The following is a 23,733-nucleotide window of genomic DNA, read 5'->3' on the forward strand; positions in this document are numbered from 1 at the left end:
TAAAAGGGCACTAGGTGTGCAGCAACTACTCAGCTAGCGCACAACATTCTGAGAACCATATGTTTCTTAGAGTTTGGTGAGAGCGTGGTTGTCTTATGATTATTTTGCATACGACATTCTAGGAAAGGTGCAGGATACCCAGCTAGAGCGAAACATTCTGAGGACCATATGTTTCTTAGGGGGGAATTTCAGCATAACATTTCCTAAGGTTTCCTCATGGTTCTATTTAAAATAATGTTCTCAAATTGTTCCCGAGAACGTTAAGAAACAACGTTCTTCTGTGGGAATTTAAGTACTTCAGCATAACGTTTTTTGCAGGTTCTATTTAAAGTCATGTTCTCAGAACATTAAGAGAACTTTCCATGAAAGTTTCCACCACAAGAAAACACAAGTAACATTCAAAGAACATAATAAGAATGTACACTCTGTTCTCTGGGTCAACAAAACTCTCTCCATCCTCTGTCTTGTTAAGTGTGTTCAGATGTGTTGGCCGCACACACTAATTGGCCACACCTGATCTTAATGAGTGAGTGTTTTCTTTGAAATGGGGTTTGTTTGAATAGACAAATATGTACAACTTTGTATGAGTAAACAGGGGAAAAAATTATTTTAACCAGTAAGTTGACTGAGAACACATTCTCATGTAGAGCAACGACCTGGGGAATAGTTAAAGCGGAGAGGATGAATGAGCCAATTGGAAGCTGGGGATAATTACATGTCTAGGATTTGGAATTTAGGCAGGACACTGGGATTAACACCCCTACTCTTATGATAAGTGCAATGTGAGCTTTGGTGACCACGTCGTCCCATCCGAAAGACGGCACCCTATACAGGGCAATCCTCAATCACTGCCCTGGGATATTTGCTTTTTTTTCAGACCAGAGGAAAGAGTGCCTCCTACTGGCCCTCCAACACCACTTCCAGCAGCATCTGGTCTCCAATCTAGGGAGCGACCATGATCAACCCTGCTTAGTTTCAGAGGCAAGCCAGCAGTGGGATGCAGGGTGGTATGCTGCCCACTTCTGTTCTCAGAATGTTTAAAAAACGTTCAGTTTTACCGGCCAGGAAACTTACAACTTAATTCCCAGAACCAATGGGAAACCAAAAATGTACATTCCCACAGCTTCCAAAGAACCTCCAAAGAACCAAATGTCAAAATAACCATGCTGGGTATGATCTAGAAGGCAAGGTTATACACTTTATAGAGTGCTTAAGAAAATGAAAGTGCCCCTGGGCTGAGTGTAAGGTTGTGTAAGGTCTGCGGAAAGGTTGTATAATTGTGCGTGCGTGTGTGTGTTCAGTGTTCTCTATCAATGTCAAGTGCCAATCAAGATTTAGCTGACAGGAAATATTCAAGCTATTATTAAACGTGGAGATGGAGATAATGTGAACTGTTTACCAATGACACATTTTGTTTAGTCATTTTTTGAAACAACTTACTGTAGATGACATATCCCTGCATGCAACTGCCTGGTTCTGATAGTTGGTGATTTGTGTTAGTTTCAGTGTCGCTGTCTCCTTCTCATCACCTGCTATAGAAATGTAGCAGTAATGTATGCAGGGCCAGGAGAGTTATCATGGTAATAGAACTGTCAGGGAAGTGACATCTCAGGGTTACGGTGATGACATCTAGGATAGGTGATGCAGGTCGCCAGCTAAGGAGATCACACCAGGTAGTAGCTGTGACTTTCAGGAAGTGTCACCTTGTGTTTCATGTCAACTGTAGGTTTTATTTTTTTATAATTTTTCATTTAACCTTTATTTAACTGGGCAAGTCAGTTAAGAACAAATTGTTATTTACAATGATGGCCTACCCTGGCCAATTGTGCCTTGCCCTATGGGACTCCCAATCACGGCCGGTTGTGATACAGCCTGGAACCGAACCCGGGTCTGTAGTGACACCTCTAGCACTGAGATGCAGTGCCTTAGACCGCTGCACCACTCAGGAGCCCCTGAAGGTAAGAAGGAAGTGAACACATTCTTGCATCCCACTGCTTCCCTAATGCTCTATTGACTGTGTGTCATGCAGTAATGTCTGTACATTGCAGCAGTATGTTATAGCAACATTTTCACAAATGTTCTGTAAGGTACACTATATATACAAAAGTTAGTGGATTCGGCTATTATTGTGAAGTGGAAACGTCTAGGAGCAACAACGGCTCAGCCGTGAAGTGGTAGGCCGCACAAGCTCACAGAACAGGACCGCCAAGTACTGAAGCACGTAGCGCGTAAAAATCCTCCATCCTCGGTTGCAACACCCACTACCAACTACCAAACTGCCTCTGGAAGCAACGTCAGCACAATAACTGTTCGTTGGGAGCTTCATGAAATGGGTTTCTACGGCTGAGCAGCCCGACAAAAGCCTAAGATCCCCATGCGCAATGCCAAGCGTTAGCTGGAGTGGTGTAAAGCTCGCCGCCATTGGACTCTGGAGCAGCGGAAACGCGTTCTCTGGAGTGATGAATCACGCTTCCCCATCTGGCAGTCTGACGGACGAATCTGGGTTTGGCGGATCCCAGGAGAACACTACCTGCCCCAATGCATAGTGTCAACTGTAAAGTTTGGTGGAGGAGGAATAATGGTCTGGGAATGTTTTTCATGGTTCGGGCTAGGCCCCTTAGTTCCTTAACATTAGAGCATACAATGATATTCTAGACGATTCTGTGTCCACATACTTTTGGTCATGTAGTGTGTTTGAGTTGCCTTTAACGATGGTATGGATGTAAAATTCTCATTCTAATTATTTAAGGATTATTTCATTAAACTCCAAGTATGAAATTATAGATTTTGTCAACATTTCAAGAGTAGCCTATAAGGTAGGCTGGCTCACACTGACTCTTATTCCATGGTCCCCTTTGAGATGGTGTACTACTGCTGCCATCTGTTGGATAAAAGAGGGGCATACAGGTGCACAAAGCCAGCTCTTTAAGTACTTTAAGTAAATTGACAAGCCTATACTCTTTTTGTTTTGTTGTTGTCCCCTTCCCCTCAACACTATTAATCAGACTACTACTTTACTCTAAATGTCCATAATGACCAAAAGCCTACCAAACATCTTTCTTCATTTGATTCCGAAAAAAAAAAAACTTATTTGGAAGGCTCTCACACAAGCTGCACAATTTTGTCATAGTGCCTTTAGTTGCCAAGGAAACTGTTTCCGTGGAAAGGCCAGTAAACAGCTGAACTCAATCTAAAGTACTGCCATTACTTGAGGCGAGCATAAATGGACTCATGGTACACCCCTTCACATTGTCTGGAAATATTCACTAGGCTAGTTTGAGAAATAAGTCATTCTTTGTTATTAAGATAATGGAACTTGTGAAATGGAAAATGAAAGGGCGACACATTTCAGTCCTGATTTGTTTGTGTTTGTATTCCCATTCTTTGACTAATTCTCACTCCAGTATTCCCATAGAGGGGCTCCCTGGGGAATCCTTTGACTCCAGTCCTGACACAGAAAGCCCTTACCAACACCATGCCCTCCACCACAGTTGGAGCAATATCCATGGCAACCCATCTTCCAATTTGGAGAAAGGTAAGAGCCGCTTCAGCGTCAGGGTCCAGTGTGTGGACTTTGTCCAACTTCAGCGCATGGCAGAATACAGCGTTACCACTTACAAAGGGAGCAACCCGTTAATCCGTGCTGTGGCAGTGTGTGAGGAGAAAAACTCCACATGGAAAAAGAACATGGAGGATGTGACCATTTTTCATGAGGGGTATGGAGGCAAAGAGGGGACCAGCTTTTTTGGGGTCTTTGACGGGTTTCACGGACAGATTTCTGCAGTTACGGCATCTAGGGAGATGCCTGTTTTAGTCCTGGAGCAACTCTCCAAACAGGACCCCTTGCTCTCCTTGGAGAAGGACCAGGTGAAGCTACTGTCAAGCTTTGAGGCCCTGTTCCAGAAAGACTACAACAGACCTTACCCAGGCCAGACCCAGAACATTGGACTAGGCCTAGGCCCTGAGCAGCTGGAGAATCTGACCAAAGTGGAACAGGTGAACCTAGCCTTCACCACAGCCTTCTGGAAGATGGACCGGGTCCTGGGGCTTGGCAAGAACGAGACCTCCAAGATCCGCTGGAGTGGCTGCACAGCGCTCCTCTGCCTGATCGACAGTGGGCTGCCCTCCTCAGACGGGAAGGAGCAGGGAACAGGGCAGGAGAGTAATACACCAACCACCTCACAGGAGTTACAGGGTGGAAGAATTCTCATTGCTAACTGTGGTCAGTATTTTACTAGCATACTGATAATACACTGAAAATATGATACAAAACAAGTCTTATTCATTGAATACTATCAATTTCCAAATCTCTTGTTGATTCCCATTTCACAGGTAACGTCCATGCGGTGCTGTACAAACAAGGTAGGGGCTTCCGTCTGACCAAAGATCACAGCACATCCAACCCTAAGGAGCGCAAACGCATCCTCCAGTCCGGAGGGGCAATCAGCGTCAACAAACAGCACGGTCTGGTGGAGGGGCTGACCAAGGCCACCCGAGGGCTTGGTCATTATGGCGATCGCAAGCTGAAAAAGTCAGTCATCCCTGTGCCTTACTCTGTGTCGCTGCCCACAGACCCATCCTTCCAGCTGCTGGTCCTAGCGTCCAGTGGCCTCTGGGAAGTCTTGGATGAGCATGCAGTGGCTGAGAGAGCTCTGACTGTCATTGAGTTGACTCAACAGAAATTAATATTGAAGACCCTGTGCGTCATGCAAACTGTTGATGATTTGTCCGTTTCAGATTCTCAAAGTTATATACAGTCAAGACCAGGGTCCTCTATTTTTGATAGTGAAGAACCATCCAGTGTCAATGATGAGGACAACCCACCAGAGTTGGACATGCCAGAGCCTCTGGGGGTACAAGCTAGAGATATTCAGAATGCAGAGGAAACAGAGAGACATCAACCCTCAGTCCTGCAGCAGGAGAGTGAGGTCAATGTGAAGGGAACTATGGCTGACAGTCTGAAGAATCTTACCTTGGACTACGAGCGCCTTGCAGCTGACATTTGTAGAGAGCTAGTGGACACAGCATTGGTCTCAGGTTCAAGGGAAAACATTTCAGTCATGGTCATACTTCTTCATGGGTTGGATGTGCTCAGAGAAAACACTCTCAAAGGAGATTTGACAAAGCAAACAAATACCATGTAATTATAACTTCAGGACAATTTTTCAAGTTTTGCCAAGAATGAAAGCTCTTGCAATTCTTGTGATATTGAAAACATAAAGGCATGCAATATACCTAATTTATTGAATTTATTGACTTGTACCCTGACACTCATGTTTTACATTGTTAAATCCACCTGGCTTCAGGAAGACTACCAGTCAGTTAGTGCCACTATCGGTTGTTTGAGGCAATAGGTTAGCAAGTCCAACACAGTGTATCAGTTTTATAAAATGTAACGGCCAGTCATTAATTAAAATATAACCAACAATTGTTCAATGCAAGAGTCCTCTGAAATATGAACAGACCATTTTGAGAAAAGTACCAAGACACAGGTGAGTTGCAATTGAATTGTTAATAACACTACATATTTAAAAAGACCACCATTGATTAGCATTTAACCAGTTTGTGACAAGGTAATAAATCCATAGCTGACCTAGACCTACAATGGTGTACTGTACAATTGTTCGAAATCTCTAGACATCTTCCAGACAAGCTTATGCCCTCCAAGATGTATTGGTAGAAGACAACACCGCAACACCCTATGTAACAGAGTAATATTCCACAGACTGATGATAGGTAATAGTCAAGACTTATGTTGGTGCATGTTTTGAGGCCTAATTTTAAACACCACTAATTCTGACAAGTTGATAGTTCAACAATAGCAGTTTGGGGAAACAAAGGACTAGTCATATGTAAGGTCTTAACAAGACAATTTACAATGCTTGTCTGAGCATGTTCAACTGTCTCAGTGTTCTTCATTAAATCAATGCATCAACCAGAGAATGTTGTGATTTCAAGAGGGACTTCCCATGATGCACAAGCCAGTCATCATAGATGTGACAAACTTGCAGAGTCACCAGCCATCCAATCACAAAACCACCCTTAAATCCTGTGCAACCGGTTGCAGTGGGCCAGTTGTGTAATGGCGTTGGATGTTCTCGCCAAACTTCTCTGCCGACGAAGATGTCGTCGTCTCGGCAGCAGGTGCCAGGAAGTGGAATGCTTGGTTTGACAGTCCGTGCCTGACACTGCTTCAATAATGTTATTATACTCAGTACAAACAGTCATAGCCTCCAGGCATTTAACAATGGGGGAATTTGGTTTGTTTTGGTTGGAAGAACACAACTTACTTTTATCCCCAGTCCACTAACCCTGTGACCTAGTTTACACTTTCTCTTCAGGGAATCAGACACACACCTTTCTCTCTCTCGTAGAGGTTAGTCTTCCAGCTGAATTAAGTAAAAAAAAAAAAAAACGTTTTAGGCCTTGTAGTGATGCATACATTATACTGACATTCATTTTAAAAAGTGTAAGTAAAAACAAACAAAAAAGTTTTAAATGCAGCTATACAGAGTCTTTAGCTATTCTGGGGAGAAAGGACGAGAGGTGGAAGGTCTGATGTCAGAAAGGGGAACACCATGTCCAGATGTTATTCAAAGTTAGGAGGAGAGGGGGAAGGTGCATGTGGGAAGAGTGGGACAGGTTTAGGTACTGCAGCAGGAGCGACTGGCCGGCTGAGCTGCCTCCGTAAGATCCACTCCCCGGTTCCGTCCACTGTACGCGCCGTCAGCTTGAGGCTCGTTCTTGGGTAATTTCTTTGCTGTGAAGCGATAGGGAAACTGTTTAGGACCTGTGTTTCTATTATCAGATTGATAGACTCGTTAACATTTTCAAACAAAGTGTAATGAACATGGAACATAAAACACTTACCAATAGCCATGAACATCTCATTAACGTTCATAGAGGTCTTTGCTGATGTTTCCATGAACAGTAAACTGTTATCATCTGCGTATGACTGGGCATCCTGGAAGAAAACCACCAAAATCAGTCAATATGCAACAAAGGTTGTGTTTAACTGCCTTATAGGTCAAATTGTATGATGACTCCATTGAGAATAAAACTAGCACAGTGTAATGTTCATTAGCAAATTCACTGGCACGAACCTGAAAATCCAATGCTCTTTTGTTTGCAAGGTCAGCTTTGTTCCCAGCCAACGCTATTACAATATTTGGACTGGCTTGTCTCTGAAGCTCCTTAACCCAGTTCTTTGCTCGTGCAAAGGACTCCTGGCAAACAGCAGAAGGACAAGAGATTAAGTCAGACAATAACAAGGTCCTTGTGGAAGAATGACAACACAACCCCTCCCTTAATTCCCTGGTTATGCTATTGACTTTGCAGGATATCCAAGATGTGGTCTCATTAAAGGAGAACTTCTATAAAATATGACAATTAAATATAATGTTCCCCAGCTTACATGTATGGGGAGTTTGTCAACAAGATGTATCATATTGCTGAGTTGAAGTCATGCTCTGCTCCAAACATTGGCTTAAGCTTTGTGTACAAAGCATTGATTTAGAAAACCAAGCTCGTTTGACAGCTTATTTCCATGAAATACTACGTTCTAACAACTTCCCAGCAAACGTCTTAGCAAATAAAGCTAAAGCAGACATGGGGATCAACCTAGAATTTCTCATTGGAGTTGCTCATTTTTTATTTATTTTTTACCTTTCATTTTACCAGGTTTGTTAATCTCAATGAGACTCTATTTTACAAGAGAGACCTGGCCAAAATTGCACCACAAAGTATCAGAAACATTTACAACATAAAAATATCAATTTACACATTGAACAGAAAGATGGTTTTGGAAAGTGTGGTGCAACTAGGGGTAAAAACAATGACATCCCCTCAATTCATTTGTTAAAACAAAAGTGCCCTAGATGTGACAAGTTTGTTAGGACCAAATTAAATGAATAGGGATATTTTAGAATTGGGTCAAATCTAAGAACTACAGAAAGATGCTTGAAAACATGTCAGCAAAACGAGGCTACCCCTTTTCCTCAATATTTTCTTCAGATTCTCAACTAGGCCTATTAAAGAGGGCCTAATCAAACTCCTGCTAAATTTTCACAAAATGTCTTCAGCTGTACCTAATGCTATACAGTTCATTCGGAAAGTATTCAGACCCCTTAACTTTTTACACATTGTTACGTTACAGCCTTATTCTAAAATGGATTCAATTGTTTGTGCCCCTTGTTTGTGCCCCCTCATCAATCTACACACCATGACAAAGTAAAAAGAGGCGCAGAAATTATTGCAAATGTATTAAAGATATGTAAAATGTGATATTTCAGTTCTAGAAGTATTCAGACCCTTTACACAGTACTTTGTTGAAGCACCTTTGACAGAGATTACAGCCTCGAGTCTTCTTGGGTATGACGCTACAAGCTTGGCACACCTGACTTGAACCCTCTCAAGCTCTGTCAGGTTGAATGGGGAGCTATTTTCAGGTCTCTCCAGAGAAGTTTGATCGAGTACAAGTCTGGGCTCTGGATGGGCCACTCAAGGACATTCAGAGACTTGTCCCAAAGCCACTCCTGCGTTGTCTTGGCTGTGTGCTTAGGGTCGTTGTCCTGTTGGAAGGTGAACCCTCGCCCCAGTCTGAGGTCCTGAGCGCTCTGGAGAAGGTTTTCATCAAGGATCTCACCGTACTTTTATCTGTTCATCTTTCCCCTCGATCCGGACTAGTCTCCCAGTCCCTGCCACTGAAAAACAACTCCACAGCATGATGCTGCCACCACCATAGGGATGGTGCCAGGTTTCCTCCAGATGCTTGGCATTCAGGCCAAAGAGTTCAATCTTGGTTTCGTCAGACCAGATTATCTTGTTTCTCATGGTCTGAGAGTCCTTTAGCGGGATGTCATGTGCCCTTTACTGAAGAGTGGCGTCTGTCTGGCCACTACTATAAAGGCCTGATTGGTGGAGTGCTGCAGAGATGGTTATCCTTCTGAGAGGTTCTCCCATCTCCACAGAGGAGCTCTGTCAGTGACCATTGGGTTCGTGGTCACCTCCCTGGCCTAGGCCCTTCTCCCCTGATTCCTCATTTTGGCCGGGTGGCCAGCTCTAGGAAGAGTCTTGGTGGTTCCAAACTTCTTCCATTTAAGAATGATGGAGGCACTGTGTTCTTGGGACCTTCAATGCTGCGGAAATGTTTTGGTACCCTTCCACCAAATCTGTGCCTCGACACAATCCTGTCTTGGATATCTACAGACAATTCCTTATATAGACAGGTGTGTGCGTCCTTTTCAATTGAATGGACATGATTTGGATTTACCACAGGTGGACTCCAATCAAGTTGTAGAAACATCTCAAGGATGATCAATGGAAACAGGATGCACCTGAGCTCAATTTCGAGTCTCATAGCAAAAGGTCTGAATACTTACCTTATTTACGTATCTGGTTTTTATTTTTAATACATGTTAATGTCTAAAACCCTGTTTTTGTTTTGTCATTATGGGGTATTGTGTGTAGATTGATGAGGGGAAAAACATTTAATCCATTTTAGAATAAAAATGTGGAAAAAGGGAAGCGGTCTGAATACTTTCCAAATGCACTGTACCTAATTTAAGTCTCTTTTAATGTGTGACAGAGTACATAAACCCGGCTGCTGACTCACTTTGTTAGTGATGTCGTAGACCACGATTGCGGCCTGGGCACCTCTGTAGTACATGGGTGCTAAGCTGTGGTAGCGCTCCTGACCAGCTGTGTCCCATATCTCAAACTTGACTGTCGTGTCATCCAAACATACTGTCTGAGTCAGGAAGGCAGCTGAGAGGAGACAAACAGTCAAAGCAGCATTTAGAATTTTGTTTGCAGTAGGCTATAAGAAAACATCTGGCTGTCCAGTTTCCAACAATGGACTATATATATATATATATATCTCTCATGGGAGATTACATTTCTGATTACATTCTGTAGGTTATGCAGTCAGAATCACTACAGGACAAAACGATAACCCAAAACCATTAACACATGAATCGAAGATGTAAGATCAGCCTACCTCCGATTGTGCTCTCTTGGAATTCATGAAACTGGCCCTTGACGAAGCGAAGTACAAGACTGGACTTTCCCACGGCGGACTCCCCTAAGAGTACTAATTTGAACTGGGAGATCTTGTTGCCTGTGTTCGGCCCATTGGGTCGTGTTGCACCACCCCTACTTGCCATGTCCTACACCCGAGTCTCTTGCTCTGGATGCAGAAGTACCGCTTGAATGGTCACTCCTAGAACTGCCAAAAATGAGATAAATTGTCACTAGATCAGTGAATAAAGTAGTGGGGGGAAAAATAAATACAACTACAAAATAATCCAAACTATCAACTTTGACATTTAATTGGTTAAAAATTGTTAAATTAGCTTTGTCTCTGATCATCATTGTAATATCATTGAATCACAGGATGTAGCTAGCTAGTTAACTACAGACAGTATTTGGAAATGTGACGACGACTTTCACTTGGCAATTAGCCAGTAACATTAGACTTGTTTACAAAGAGTATATTACACCTATTTCTTAACTGTCCCAACTAGGGTTTCAAAAGGGTCGGAAACTTTACGGGAAATTTCCGGAATTTTCTATGGGAAGTTGAGCCCGGGAATTTTGCTTAAATTCATCAACAACAAAAAAAAGTTGGCTTATAACAGTGAACCTTTTTTGGGGGATACACATAAGGCAATTATAGGTCGTGTGGCATATTTTGGTTAAACTATCCCCAATTCAATGGAATTGCAACCCTCTGCATGCACACTGCATTCTTCCATCACATGTACAGCTGATTCTCAAGATCTTGCACACTAATGAGATGCTATTGAGCCCACACTACTACACTGTCTGAGCCAAGGACTACATGCTTTCTGGTAAGTTTTGATTACAATACTGGGTTGGGTGAATATATTTTATATGACATACATGATTTTTTTGTTAGCTAGTAAATAGTAGCCTAGAGCAAAGTGTGTTTAAATCATTTCTAACTTGTTAATCATTTCTGCTAGTTAGTTTTTGCTACCATTTGGGTTTTAGCTTGCTTGAGCCTGCTAACTGAGGAGTGTTAATTCACCTGTTTCCATACATATTTCATTTAAAAAAGAAATGTCTTACAAAAGGAGTTGTTTAATCTAACTGCTTAACTATTTATCTGTACATGAATTGTATTAGTTGTTTTTTTTTACTCATTTTTTTCTAATCTTTACAGGAAAATGCCACGGGCACTATCTGATGTGTGGAGACATTTCACTGCAGCTAATGTAGAAAGAAAAGCTCTGTATATTTGCAAATACTGTGCCAAATCATATGTGAAGAATGCAACAAAGATGCAGAATCATCTGGCCAACTACATAAAGTTCCCTCAGCGCTCACAACAAGCAACCTCGAATAGAAGTAGAGAGACTTTTGTCAGAGGTGAAAATTATGAATTAGACACCTTATCGATAGCAACAGCTCATGGTCCTCCTGGAATCAGAAGTTTTTTTGACTCAATGGGGGAACGTAGTCAGAGAAATGCTGATGAATGTCTTGCTTGAGCAGTGGATGCAATTGGAAGAGATTTCTGAATGTTGTTTGCCCAGCATAGAACCCTCCAACCAGACATGCTTTATCTACTCATTTGCTGGATGCTGAGTTCAACAGAGTGAAGGTCAAGCAAATCATAGACAAAGCAGACTGTATTGCAATCGTCTCTGATGGGTGGTCGAATGTTCGTGGGCAAGGAATAATTAACTACATCATCTCCACCACTCAACCAGTATTCTACAAGAGCACAGACACAAGGGACAACAGACACACAGGTAGTGTATGATGCAGATGAGCTGAAGGCAGTCATCAATGACCTTGGACCGCAGGTATTTGCACTGGTGACAGACAATGCAGTGAACATGAAGGCTGCTTGGTCTAAAGTGGAGGCGTCCTACCCTCACATCACACCCATTGGCTGTGCTGCTCATACATTGAATCTGCTCCTCAAGGACATCATGGCACTGAAAACAATAGATACACTCTATAGTAGAGCCAAGGAAATGGTTAGGTATGTGAAGGGTCATCAATTTATAGCAGCAATCTACCTCACCAAGCAAAGTGACAAGAATAAGAGCACCACATTGAAGCTGCCCAGCAACACCCGTTGGGGTGGTGTTGTCATGTTTGACAGTCTCCTGGAGGGGAAGGAGTCTCTCCAAGAAATGGCCATATCAGTCTGTATGGACAGCCCCATCAAGAGGATCCTCCTGGATGATGCATTTTGGGAGAGAGTGGTAAGCAGCCTGAAACTCCTGAAACCTACAGCAGTAGCCATTGCATGGATTGAGGGAGACAATGCCATTCTGTCTGATGTTCAGACTCTGCTTGCAGATGTAAAAGAAGAAATCCGTACTGCCCTGCCCACTTCACTGTTGCTCCAAGCAGAGGAAACTGCAGTTCTGAAATACATCAAAACACATAAAGACTTCTGCCTGAAGCCCATACACACCACAGCGTACATGTTGGCAAGAGCATCCTGTCTGGTGCAGAGATCAACAAGGCCTATGGTGTCATCACTACCGTGTCTCACCACCTTGGCCTGGATGAGGGCAAGGTTCTTGGCAGTCTGGCAAAGTACACTTCCAAGCAATGGTATTAGGAAGGAGATGCAATATGCAATATACCAACATATCTCATCAGCCACCTGGTGGAAAGGACTTTGTGGATCTGAGGCTCTTTCCCCTGTCGCCTCCATCATCCTCCAAATCCCACCTACATCAGCCGCCTCAGAGCACAGCTGGTCCTTGTTTGGGAACACACACACCAAAGCACGCAACAGGCTGACCAATACAAGGGTTGAAAAATTGGTGGCCATCCGGGCAAATTTGAGGCGTTTTGAGCCTGACAACGAGCCATCCTCAACAAGGTTGGAAAGTGACAGTGATGATGAGGCCTCAGAGTCTGATGTTCAAGAGGTGGACATTGAGGAGTTACAGGGAGAAGACATGGAAGCCTGAGAGGAAGACAACCAAAGCTTTAGTTTCTAGAATATCATTTTACAGATGTATGTTGAAAACGTTTTTGGGAGATGCGATGGATCATTGGGGATCATTCAATATTCCCTTTCTTTTGTTCAGTGAAATCATCCCATGTGAAGAGTCAACTCAGTTAAAGCTCAATTCGTAACTAAATCGATTTTTTTTTTATTGGAAGGATTTAATCATTTGCATTTATGTCTACTTATGATAAGGTAAAATGTTTGTCTCCATATGATATGGTAACGTTAAATATATCAAATACAAAAAATATCTACATTTAAATGTTTTTAATCATATATTCCCGTTAATTCCCACGGAAAGTTTCCACCTCTGAATATTTCCCAAAATGTGAAACCCTAGTCCCAACAAGTAAACACAACAAGCCTATGTGTCTAGTCAAAAATAATTGCAGTGAAGACATGTGGGTCGAAATCGTGTTACGTCAGTCTTAACCACAAATAGCCACTGTGTTGACTAGCTAGCTAGTCAGTCATGATGGCGGATAGAACCTATCATCAAGCACTGTGTCCGTCAAAAATAATCATTAGCTTCCTCAGTCCCACCCATTGGTCCAATCTTGTCTACGACAAATTGGTTAGTTAGCACGCTAGCTAACCAGCCAGTTACAACTAGTTAACTATAATTATTTAGATTATGTGGCTACTGTTAGCGAGCTAGTTTACTTTAGCAAACTAACAACTACAGTACATTGAAAAATGTGCTAGTTCGTACACTAAAACTATCGGTCTTACTGCTAGCAAGCTACATAAGGTTGAACCACGCCTCACCCTGCTTCACGCAAATACGTAGAAGCTAGCTACATACATACATTTCAATGGTCAACTCACAGCAGTATATTAAGAACGGGTCAACTGCTGGTTTATTATTTGCTGTGAGCTAGCTAACAAAACATAGCTTTCGGCCTAGCCAGGGCTAGCTAGCAAGCTAGTTCTGCCGGTAAACTAGCTAGCTAGAATGATATCTGCTTACCTTATCCGATATAATTAACTAGGTAGGTGAAGGGATTTACAAAAATATATATTTCCGGCACTCCACAATCTTTTCAAAGGTCGATAAATTTCATAAAGCTTGTCCCTTTCCCACTTCCCGTTTGTTTTGCATGGTACGGTGTATGATGATAAATCGAGTACCTACGTAGCGCTGAGAATAAACCAATCACACACTCGTGTTAAATGGGCAATCTGCGATTTAAACAACCACGAATCCCCGCCACTGTTTCAGTAAAAAGCTGAGGGATGGGGCTAGAGAAATGTAACCGCTCTCAAATTAATAGACAGAGCTATGGATACAAGGACTGGCCATCCATGGAATCAACATTATAGTTTGAACATTGTTTTGAGGTTATACAACGTTTGTTTACATTTACTTTGTTGGAGTAAAACAAACGTATAATTTAGGGTTCTGATGGGGTCCGACAGTTGAACTAAGTTCGAGGCATTTATAAGTTATATTCTTAAATAATCAATTTGTGCATTTAATTAATTTTTAAGTCCAAAAATCGATGTAGCAACTGCAGATTGCCACTGATGAAAGGATCCGGAAAACGAATCGTTTTATAAGGCAAAGAGGTAATGTTACACAAGTGTGATAACTAATTCACCCAAAAACTTTTGTAACATATGACATGACTTGATGTATGCAACTTTGTCATATTGCCAAAGTGTAGGCTAAAAGCAAACATTTGCAATGTTCATAATCATACATGTCCTTAATTGTTTTTATTTATTTATTTATACCTTTATTTAACTACGCAAGTCAGTTAAGAACAAGATCTTATTTACAATGACGGCCTAGGAACAGTGGGTTAACTGCCTTGTTCAGGGGCAGAACGACATATATATATTTACAAACACTTGAATTATTCAATACATTTTAAATCACCATAACATAAATCAGCATAGATGCGGTAAATGGACGCACATCCAAAAATTCCGTCATGTTGTATGTATTGTAGAAGGCCCACAATGTGGTTACTTAAGTCTGATTTTGATATATTTAGCTGTTTTTGCTTTAGAAGTTGTCCCTTTTCAGGTTTAGAAGTGACTGCTAAATGCTAACTCCCTTTCAGAAAACTGGTTAGCATAGCTAGCATACAGAAATCGGTAGTGGTAATCAGTCGTTTTTAACTGTAATGCAGTTGATTTGTGACAATGACAATGACAATGACATGAACATGTGTTGGGGTTAACATCTATACAAACATTATACTCCGATTTTTATCTCAACATAGTGTGAAATACACATAAACAATAGCCTAAATGTAGACTAATGTTGCTGGGGGGCAATTCGGGATCTTTCCCTCACCGCACTTCCCCCACGCGTTTCCATGTCAATTCCATTGTTTTGATCGAGTTCGATTGACCTCTTTGCGCTGGAGGCACTTTTTTTTCCCGCCATAGTAATTATAACATGATAGAATGTTGATGTTTTTTTTTCTAGAACACAGGCACAGTAAGCCTATAATTATAATGCCAATCAGATCACACCTCGGTTTCCTAGTGGGGGAAATGTGAATATGTCTGTTTGTATGGGTGTATATTCACTGTCTCACACACCTTAATTTTAAAGCCCCAAACCCCACCAGTAGTGAGGACGTTTCTCAACACAACATGCCCAGGTGCAGGGACTATCCGAGTGTTCCATGGGAAAGCCAACGACCCTGACATTGCCAGTACTCTAGTTCATGGAGAGAGCAGCCAAGCTTCTATTTCGGTGAGTAGAGGCCTAAATAAACAGAGACATGCATAGTGAGTTTTAAGCGAACTAAACCCAGGTTTTAATTTTACAGATGTAGGATCTTAATTTGATCACTGTTGCTGAGAATGTTTACTGCATAACAGGAAATGCAAACTTGTAGTGTATTCATGATTTAAAAAGACTTCCAAAGTTTCTAATTTCCAGACTTGATTTGCCCTAACAAAAAATGTATCAACCGCTACAGAAAATGTCCATTAATTATAATCCACATAATAATTCAAATTTCCTGTTGCTGCAGGATTGTTTTCCTGCTGTAGCAAACGGGCTAAAATTAAGATCATACATCTGTAGATACATTTAACATGGTAGAGATCATCAACACATTAATTCATGGAATTGTTATGGTCGCATTTGTTTCTGTATTTCCTACAGGGTGGATTAGTGATCAACCCACCACCTAAGACCATCTATCAACAGAGGTTACATCAGCTCTGGTATTCCACCAATCAAAAAGCCCCCCTGGGCAGGTCACGTGATCAGAGCCCTGGGCTTCCAAATTGGTTCGACACCGACACCGGCAAAGCCACATTTGGTGTGAAATCCCCCAAAAGTGAGTCAAACAATAAAGAAAGACCCTAGAAGCTACAATGTGTCGCCATGAACATTCATATTATGACTGAAAGACATATCCACAAGCCTTCATGTACAAGTGTGTTCCTTCTGATGCAGCTGCAGGTGTTATTATCAACCCACCTAAAAGCGCGGAGCAGGTGGAGACAGAGGCTCAGGAGGGACACCAGTCTTATATCCGCTCCCACAATGCCTACTTTGTCGGTGAGTATTGTGGACATTTGTCTCACTTTGGTTCTGACAGTGTTCAAATGGGGACTTCATTTAGGCTTGGAAGTCATTTATATGCTATTCAATATGTTGTTTTACACATTGATTTAACACCCATAATTTTCAGACACATTTCTGTAGAAACACCATAGCCAGTGGTTAATCACACCTGTCGATATTTCTCTGTTTGATTTCAGCCTGGGTAAATCCATCATAACTGTGTTGTGTCCCAGGTGAACAGGTTGATAGGAAATACAAGTGGGGCAGTTATGGAAAGGACGGCAGGTTCGGAGTGCCTACTCCCCACCACAACGATGGACGCAGTGTCTCCAAATCTCTCCACTGGTTGTGTGATACTCAGAAGTAAGCACTTATCCTACCTTAAGTTTATTCTAAACACTTGACTTCTCATCACCATTCAATGTCACACAATGCATTGCCAATAGTCATGACATCAAATGTTGATTTGTGTACTGCTATTTTTTCCCATACTCATAACAGTGCAAAGTTTGTTTCTCAGAGATGTGATGACAGGGAAAGGATACAGCCACAGATTGGCAAAGTGCATGACCCGTACGTCTATCACATTAACTCTTTAATGCAGATCTAGTTAAATGCCTGTTCAGTATATGTTCCAGACCTGTGTATTGCACAACTCATGCCCAGCTACTACAGTAGCTTTAATTCCTCTATTCCCAGCCTTTTATAGCATAGCAGACACATTGAAAGTGCCAGCAGGTCTTACATATGGAATCTTGATGCGGCCAGAGGACTTTGGTGAGTAAAATGTTAATTAATAAAAGGACAGATATTCATAAAAGGACACATATTGAGTTTTCTATTACAATGCCAGTATGAAATTGATAAAAATGGGTAAAGCTATAATGTAGTCTAGAGGGGTGACCAAAATGTAAGCCTTCTGTTATTGTTTGAAGATGAAGAATTTGGTTTAACTTTCTCCACAGGTGCGGGTGACCTTCTCCACTCCACCCCTCCAGCAGAGTACCAGAAAGGCACAGACAGACAGCGCACCCTGGTCAGTGCTGTACACCAGCACCTCAAGAAGGTCAACTTCCACAACTTTAACTCCCTGCTGCAGGCCTTCAGGCACGACGACAAGGTTACATACAGTGCATTCGGAAAGTATTAAGACCCCTTGACTTTTTTCACATTTTGTTACGCTACAGCCTTATTCTAAAATTGATTTTTTTTTTTATCAATCTACACTCATCAATCTACACACAATACCCCATAATGACAAAGTAAAAACAGTTTTTTAGACGTTTTTGCTAATTTATTACAAATAAAAAACAGAAATACCTTATTTACATAAGTATCCAGACCCTTTGCTATGAGACTCGAAATTGAGGTCTGGTGCATCCTATTTCCATTGATCATCCTTGAGATGTTTCTACAACTTGATTGGAGTCCACCTGTGGTAAATTCAATTGATTGGACATGATTTGAAAAGGCACACACCTGTCTATATAAGGTCCCACAGTTGACAGTGCATGTCAGAGCAAAAACCAAGCCATGAGGTCGAAGGAATTGTCCGTAGAGCTCAGAGACAAGATGGTGTTGAGGCACAGAACTGGGGAAGGCTAGATCACAGTGGCCTCCATCATTCTTAAATGGAAGAAGTGTGGAACCACCAAGACTCTTCCTAGAGCTGGCCGCCCGGCCAAACTGAGGAATCGGGGGAGAAGGGCCTTGGTCAAGGAGGTGACCAAGAACCCGATGGTCACTCTGACAGAGCTCCAGAGTTCCTCTGTGGAGATGGCAGAACCTTCCAGAAGGACAACTATCTCTGCAGTACTCCACCAATCAGGCCTTTATGGTTGTAGCCAGATGGAAGCCACTTCTCTGTAAAAGGCACATGACAGCCCGCTTGGAGTTTGCGAAAAGGCACCTAAAGGACACTCAGACCATGAAAAACAAAATTCTCTGGTCTGATGAAACCAAGATTGAACTCTATGACCTGAATGCCAAGCATCTGGAGGAAAAGTGGCATCATCCCTACGGTGAAGCATGGTGGTGGCAGCAGCATCATGCTGGGGGGGATGTTTTTCAGCGGCAGGGACTGGGGGACTATTCGGGATAGAGGGAAAGATGAACGGAGCAAAGTACAGAGAGATCCTTGATGAAAACCTGCTCCAGAGCCCTCAGGACCTCAGACTGGGGCGAAGGTTCACCTTCCAACAGGACAATGACCCTAAGCACACAGCCAAGACGACGCAGGAGTGGCTTCGGGACAAGTCTCTGAATGTCCTTCAGTTGCCCAGCCAGAGCCCGGACTTGAACCCGATCAAACATCACTGGAGAGACCTGAAAAAAGCTGTGCATCGACGCTCCCCATCCAACCTATCAGAGCTTGAGAGGATCTGCAGAGAAGAATGGGAGAAACTCCCCAAATACAGGTGGCCAAGCTTGTACTGTAGTGTCATACCCAAGAAGACTCAAAGCTGTAATCGCTGCCAAAGGTGCTTCAACAAAGTACTTAGTAAAGGGTCTGAATACCTATGTAAATTTTGAATTTTTAATACATTTGCAAAAATGTCTAAAAACCAGTTTTTGCTTTGTCATTATGGGGTATTGTGTGCAGATTGATGAGGGAAAACAACAATTTAATCAATTTTAGAATAAGGCTGTAATGCAACAATGCGGAAAAAGTAAAGTTGTCTGAATACTTTTCGAATGCACTGTATATACAATTCTACTGTATTAACTTGATAATATCACAGAATTTCTAAACACCAGGACCAACATCGCAATACTTCCGGGAAAGCTTTGCGAAGCAGACTCGACCGACCAGACATGGGTTTGGGGTCTGCAAGTCAATGGGAGAAGTGAAAAATTCTTCCATAGTTGTTAATTTTCCTTAAATATAAAGGCACAACCTAGATTCAAGCCAATGTCTGAAGTAGCTGAACATGTTATTACTCCAACGTTGTGAAAGTGACAAACTGACACATTTTCATTTTCATCAAAAACAACTTAAAGTCGAAGGAGTGCCTTTTGATTTGATTGCCTGCACATGTGCAGTTCGGCACGAGACTACCGTTAGACCTGATGACATGTTTCTGCGCATGAGCTTAGCTAACCAACGTCGCCATGACATCGCCTACAAGCATTTCTATTGGAGAAGCAGTTATCTTCATACTGTACTGTCTTTGATAATATTAAGTTCGTTTGAGATTGTTCACTGTGTTCAGTCTGAGGTGTGTCTGTCTGTGTGTGTGTGTGCTATGTGCATGTGTTCGTGTGTGTGTGTGACTCCACAGAAGGGTCAGGGTGTGATCGACAGGGAGGACCTGCAGGACGTGTGTCATCAGTTTAACCTGGACCTGAGTGGGCCGGTGCTGGATGACTTGATGGAGTACTGTGACATGGACAAAGATGGACTCATCAACTTTCAGGAGTTCGCCAACTTCCTCAACTGGAAGGACAAAATGCCCATCAGTAAAGTGGAGCAGCGTATTCTGACCAGTGGTCAGTTAGTGTCTAAGCATAGAAATATAATTACTAGAATGCTCATTCCCATTCAAGTCAATTTTCTGTGATTGGTAGACTGGTGGTAATTCTATTCCCTTTTGATTGACAACTCTACCTCAGAGTGTAAGATCAGCACAGCCCCAGATAACATGCAGAGAGAGGCTCTCCCTGTGAGACCTGCAGCCTCAGAGGCTTTGGCCAGACCGGAGGACCGGGAACCTGCAGAGGTGGGCAGCGCGCTGAAGAATAGATATTTAGGTGAAAGATGCATGAAGAATTTGAAATAATTCCCACACTTCTCAAAAACAATTCAGGGAGGGAAAATTCTCAGATTCAGCACACGATTTCTCACATTTGTATCTTAGCATTACAATGTACTGGTAGTCCTTTTCCCCCTGCTTCTCTACATTGTGTGAATCTCACTGTATAATTATGACATCTTTCCACATAGACTATCGTATGTACGGGACTCCCACAGTGCGCGTCAGCGACAGCACTAACTACGGTGACCAGACCACAGCCTTTGACCTCCTGTTTCCTACGCTGTACTCCCTAAGGGGAGTCCACATGGAGCACTTCTTCTGTCCCCGCACCTAAGAGTAGGTACAGAATACCAATGAACCCACTGAAGAATCAAGGGAGAGAAAGAAAATATGGTCTAGTAGATTTTATAGAATCCCACATACAGTACCATGTGGGATTTTGTTACAGCATTCAAAATGTAGGAAACCGTTGTTTCAAAAATATAATTGGTATGAACAATTCTGCCATTGGAGAAGTGATTGACGCAAAATGTTATTGAAATAGGACGGAGCATGAGCAAATCATTTGTCAAAGAGATCTTCTGATTCTTATTTCCGCCTCCATTTCCTTTTCAGATCACTGACATATTCCGAAATGTGGGCGCAAGTATTTCCGAGGAGACATTTGTGGAGGCGTGGAAGCTGGCATCCATGAGACACCCCACTGGGGACATGTGTGTGGAGATTTTCCGGGACGTTCTAAAGGAAATTCAAGCTAATTAAATCTGAATAGTATCTTTTACCTCCTCAGTATCTATTCCGTGAAAGAATGTACTTCAAGTATTCCATATACAACACAAGTGTTATACTTCTTTTTTGTCTTTGAGACTAACTATTAATTGTCATAATAACGGTCATTCAAATTATTTTCGATTGTGGACTGTAATGTATTTTCTTAGGTTGAGAGCAATAAGCTGTTTCTAGAATAAGTAATACCTTTTTGTCTGCTGCTAACTAAATGCTTACCCTTCCTTCATGTGATAATATACAGTATCTACTCCTGAAAACTAAGTAAATACTGAGAATTATGAGTACCAGCATGCAATCGGAGTCTTATCATTTGAAGTCCTATTTGTTCTGTCATACTCTTTGATTAGATTTACACACATATTTACTCTATGGTTTTATTAGTCAGTGTTATAATGTTAATCTGTCAATCCTAATTAAATATGTGGCCACAGCCTTAGACACACAAACACACAGGCGTGCGCACATACACACAGGCGTGCGCAAACACCCACCTACTGTACTGACGGCATATTGAAGTAATTGTTTGGATAACAATATCAACTTGAATAACCAGATGAATAAAAGGTACCGGGGTGCATACACTAATCCATGTCGAAACCCAACAACACAGGAATATAACATGTTAATAAACAACACATTAGCTTTTTGTCAGTGTTTTATCACTTGAATTATTCCACTACTGTAAATGACCATTTAACAATCTGACACCCTGGCGTGGTGAATTGGCTAATATGCTATAAACATATTCACTAGCATTTTAACATAAGTAAAGCTATGCACACTCATAATCACATTAGGAATAACCAGGAAGCGTCTCTAACCAGAACCCCCTACGCACCTGCCCATATTACCACGCCTGGAAATTATAATAATCCCCAACCATATTTCATTATGCATGAATTAATGCTTACTAATGAAGGAATTGTCTCTCTTTTTGATGCATCATTAATAGTGTGATTTAAGAGTTGACAGAATTGGATGAAACACAGTGTTCAATAGCCTGTCAGTGTAATTGTTTTACATTGTATTTTATTAAACATTTATTTAACTAGGCAAGTCAGTTAAGAACAAATTATTATATACAATGACGGCCTAATAGAGGATGTTTGATTTTGGCACTGGCATAATACATTACAGTACACCAACATCTGTGATTCCTTTGAGACATTTAATCATAATGTAAGATATTTGTATGCTTCATAAGCACTACATAAAACCTTCACAAATCATCTAAGCATCTGTCATACTCTCTAAATGATGTATAAAGGGTGACATAACCAATACCATTGTAGGGTGAATTGCCAAATGTGACATTACACACTTTGTATGTTTTTACAACATTTATAGAATATGACATATGCTTATAGATTATTTGTGAAGCATTTATGTAGTGCTTATGTATGCTATATAAAGCCTTTCCAAGTTGTACTTCCTTTAAAGTGGGACCGGTATGTGTATACTATCCTACCTTTGTTTTTTCCCAAACTAAACCGAGGTCACTCATGTAAAATGTGTATCATATAAACATCTACAGGAGGATAAGGAGACTTGCCAGTTATTATCCAACCGCCTCAATAAACACTAATTCATATTGTGATTTGTGTAACACTATCGCCCCCTTCTGCTGAGGATTGTTGTGTTTATGAATTGGGTCCTACCTTTATAGATGCTATGTGGTATCAATTTTACTTCTGAATAATCAGACAACTAAGGTGTTTCTGAACAATACAGAACAACAGTTTAACCTGTGATACTGTTTCAAAGAGACAAAAGATCATACAGTATCACCTTGAAGCAGTTTATTTTGTTCTGGGACAAACTATAACAGCAGGGATATTGTAGGCACTAATTGTTCATGCTGAGGGTCATAGAAAGTCTATTGTTCCCAACAAACCTGAGATCGGAGAACTTACGGAGAAATAATACGTCTGTATTTCAGTGTGTAGGGCTCTGGTTCCATCCAGTCCACCCTACAAAGCAGCTAGGATTCAAGGTGACTCTTCTGTTGGCTTGTAATGGTTCAGTGAGTTTGGGTGCGCTTGGCTGAGTACAATGGTCCTGCTGATTGAAGTTCTGTTGGTTAATAACGTTTTGTTGAGTTTAATGTTGTCGGAACTGAATTAGGTAAACTGTGCTGTGTATGCTTGGTCTGATGCTGTATCCTGGTGACAGAGGTGTTCATGGGTCTTTGTCCAATCACCCTATCAGTTTCCAGTGCCAGATGTTAGTGACTGTCCAATCAGGTTCAGCTCCCCTGGTCAGCTCCCAGTGGAATCTGAGAGGCGAGATGGAGGGAGTGAAACACATTAAAATTAGATCTAATAGGAATTGCTTTAGATTTGTCTATGGTGTTTTAGCACCTCTGCAAAGCGACAAGAGAAGTAGAGTAAATGGGACAGAGAGAGAGAGAGCAAGAGAGACAGAAAGAGAGTGTGACGACAAATATATTTTATAGAGTATACTTTTGAAGATGTTTCCAAACAGCTGAGGGAAGACCATTTAAACCAATGCTGACAAACAACCAAACTACTCTTCCCACCATCACCTTGAAAATAAGGTGAAGCATCTTAACAGAGCTCTCTTATCCTGCCAAACTGTATCTCAGCAATGAAAGGGAAAACATATGAAGTTTGACAGGCTTTTAGAAA

At 41.7% G+C, this 23,733-nt stretch overlaps 4 protein-coding genes and 1 long non-coding RNA gene across 5 annotated transcripts; 4 read left to right on the plus strand and 1 right to left on the minus strand.

Annotated features, from left to right (window-relative positions):
• The first annotated feature begins 3,223 nt into the window (after window positions 1-3,223).
• LOC120047155 (protein phosphatase 2C-like domain-containing protein 1) lies at window positions 3,224-5,144 on the plus strand. The gene is made up of 3 exons (XM_038992689.1): window positions 3,224-3,234; window positions 3,405-4,222; window positions 4,333-5,144. The coding sequence occupies exons 1-3, from the start codon at window positions 3,224-3,226 to the stop codon at window positions 5,142-5,144; spliced, it is 1,641 nt and encodes a 546-aa protein (XP_038848617.1).
• Window positions 5,145-5,206: 62 nt separating this feature from the next.
• On the minus strand, window positions 5,207-14,126 carry LOC120048378 (ras-related protein Rab-5A-like). The gene is made up of 6 exons (XM_038994302.1): window positions 13,974-14,126; window positions 9,998-10,225; window positions 9,614-9,765; window positions 7,104-7,226; window positions 6,871-6,964; window positions 5,207-6,760 (listed from the first exon to the last, which is right to left on the minus strand). Exons 2-6 carry the CDS (start codon window positions 10,161-10,163, stop codon window positions 6,645-6,647), a joined length of 651 nt encoding a protein of 216 aa, XP_038850230.1. The 5' UTR covers window positions 10,164-10,225; window positions 13,974-14,126; the 3' UTR covers window positions 5,207-6,644.
• Window positions 14,127-15,272: 1,146 nt separating this feature from the next.
• On the plus strand, window positions 15,273-16,787 carry LOC120047156 (EF-hand domain-containing family member B-like). Its single transcript, XM_038992690.1, has 5 exons — window positions 15,273-15,332; window positions 15,504-15,716; window positions 16,134-16,311; window positions 16,431-16,535; window positions 16,783-16,787. The coding sequence occupies exons 1-5, from the start codon at window positions 15,273-15,275 to the stop codon at window positions 16,785-16,787; spliced, it is 561 nt and encodes a 186-aa protein (XP_038848618.1).
• Window position 16,788: 1 nt separating this feature from the next.
• On the plus strand, window positions 16,789-17,573 carry LOC120047595. Its single transcript, XR_005476908.1, has 3 exons — window positions 16,789-16,904; window positions 17,241-17,318; window positions 17,507-17,573. It is a non-coding gene; the product is annotated as an uncharacterized LOC120047595 (long non-coding RNA).
• Window positions 17,574-19,235: 1,662 nt separating this feature from the next.
• On the plus strand, window positions 19,236-21,372 carry LOC120047594. The gene is made up of 4 exons (XM_038993133.1): window positions 19,236-20,030; window positions 20,154-20,260; window positions 20,485-20,632; window positions 20,912-21,372. Exons 1-3 carry the CDS (start codon window positions 19,472-19,474, stop codon window positions 20,587-20,589), a joined length of 771 nt encoding a protein of 256 aa, XP_038849061.1. The 5' UTR covers window positions 19,236-19,471; the 3' UTR covers window positions 20,590-20,632; window positions 20,912-21,372.
• Window positions 21,373-23,733: the final 2,361 nt, after the last annotated feature.

Source organism: Salvelinus namaycush, chromosome 5 (assembly GCF_016432855.1).
Source record: "Salvelinus namaycush isolate Seneca chromosome 5, SaNama_1.0, whole genome shotgun sequence".
NCBI classification, from domain to species: domain Eukaryota; kingdom Metazoa; phylum Chordata; class Actinopteri; order Salmoniformes; family Salmonidae; genus Salvelinus; species Salvelinus namaycush.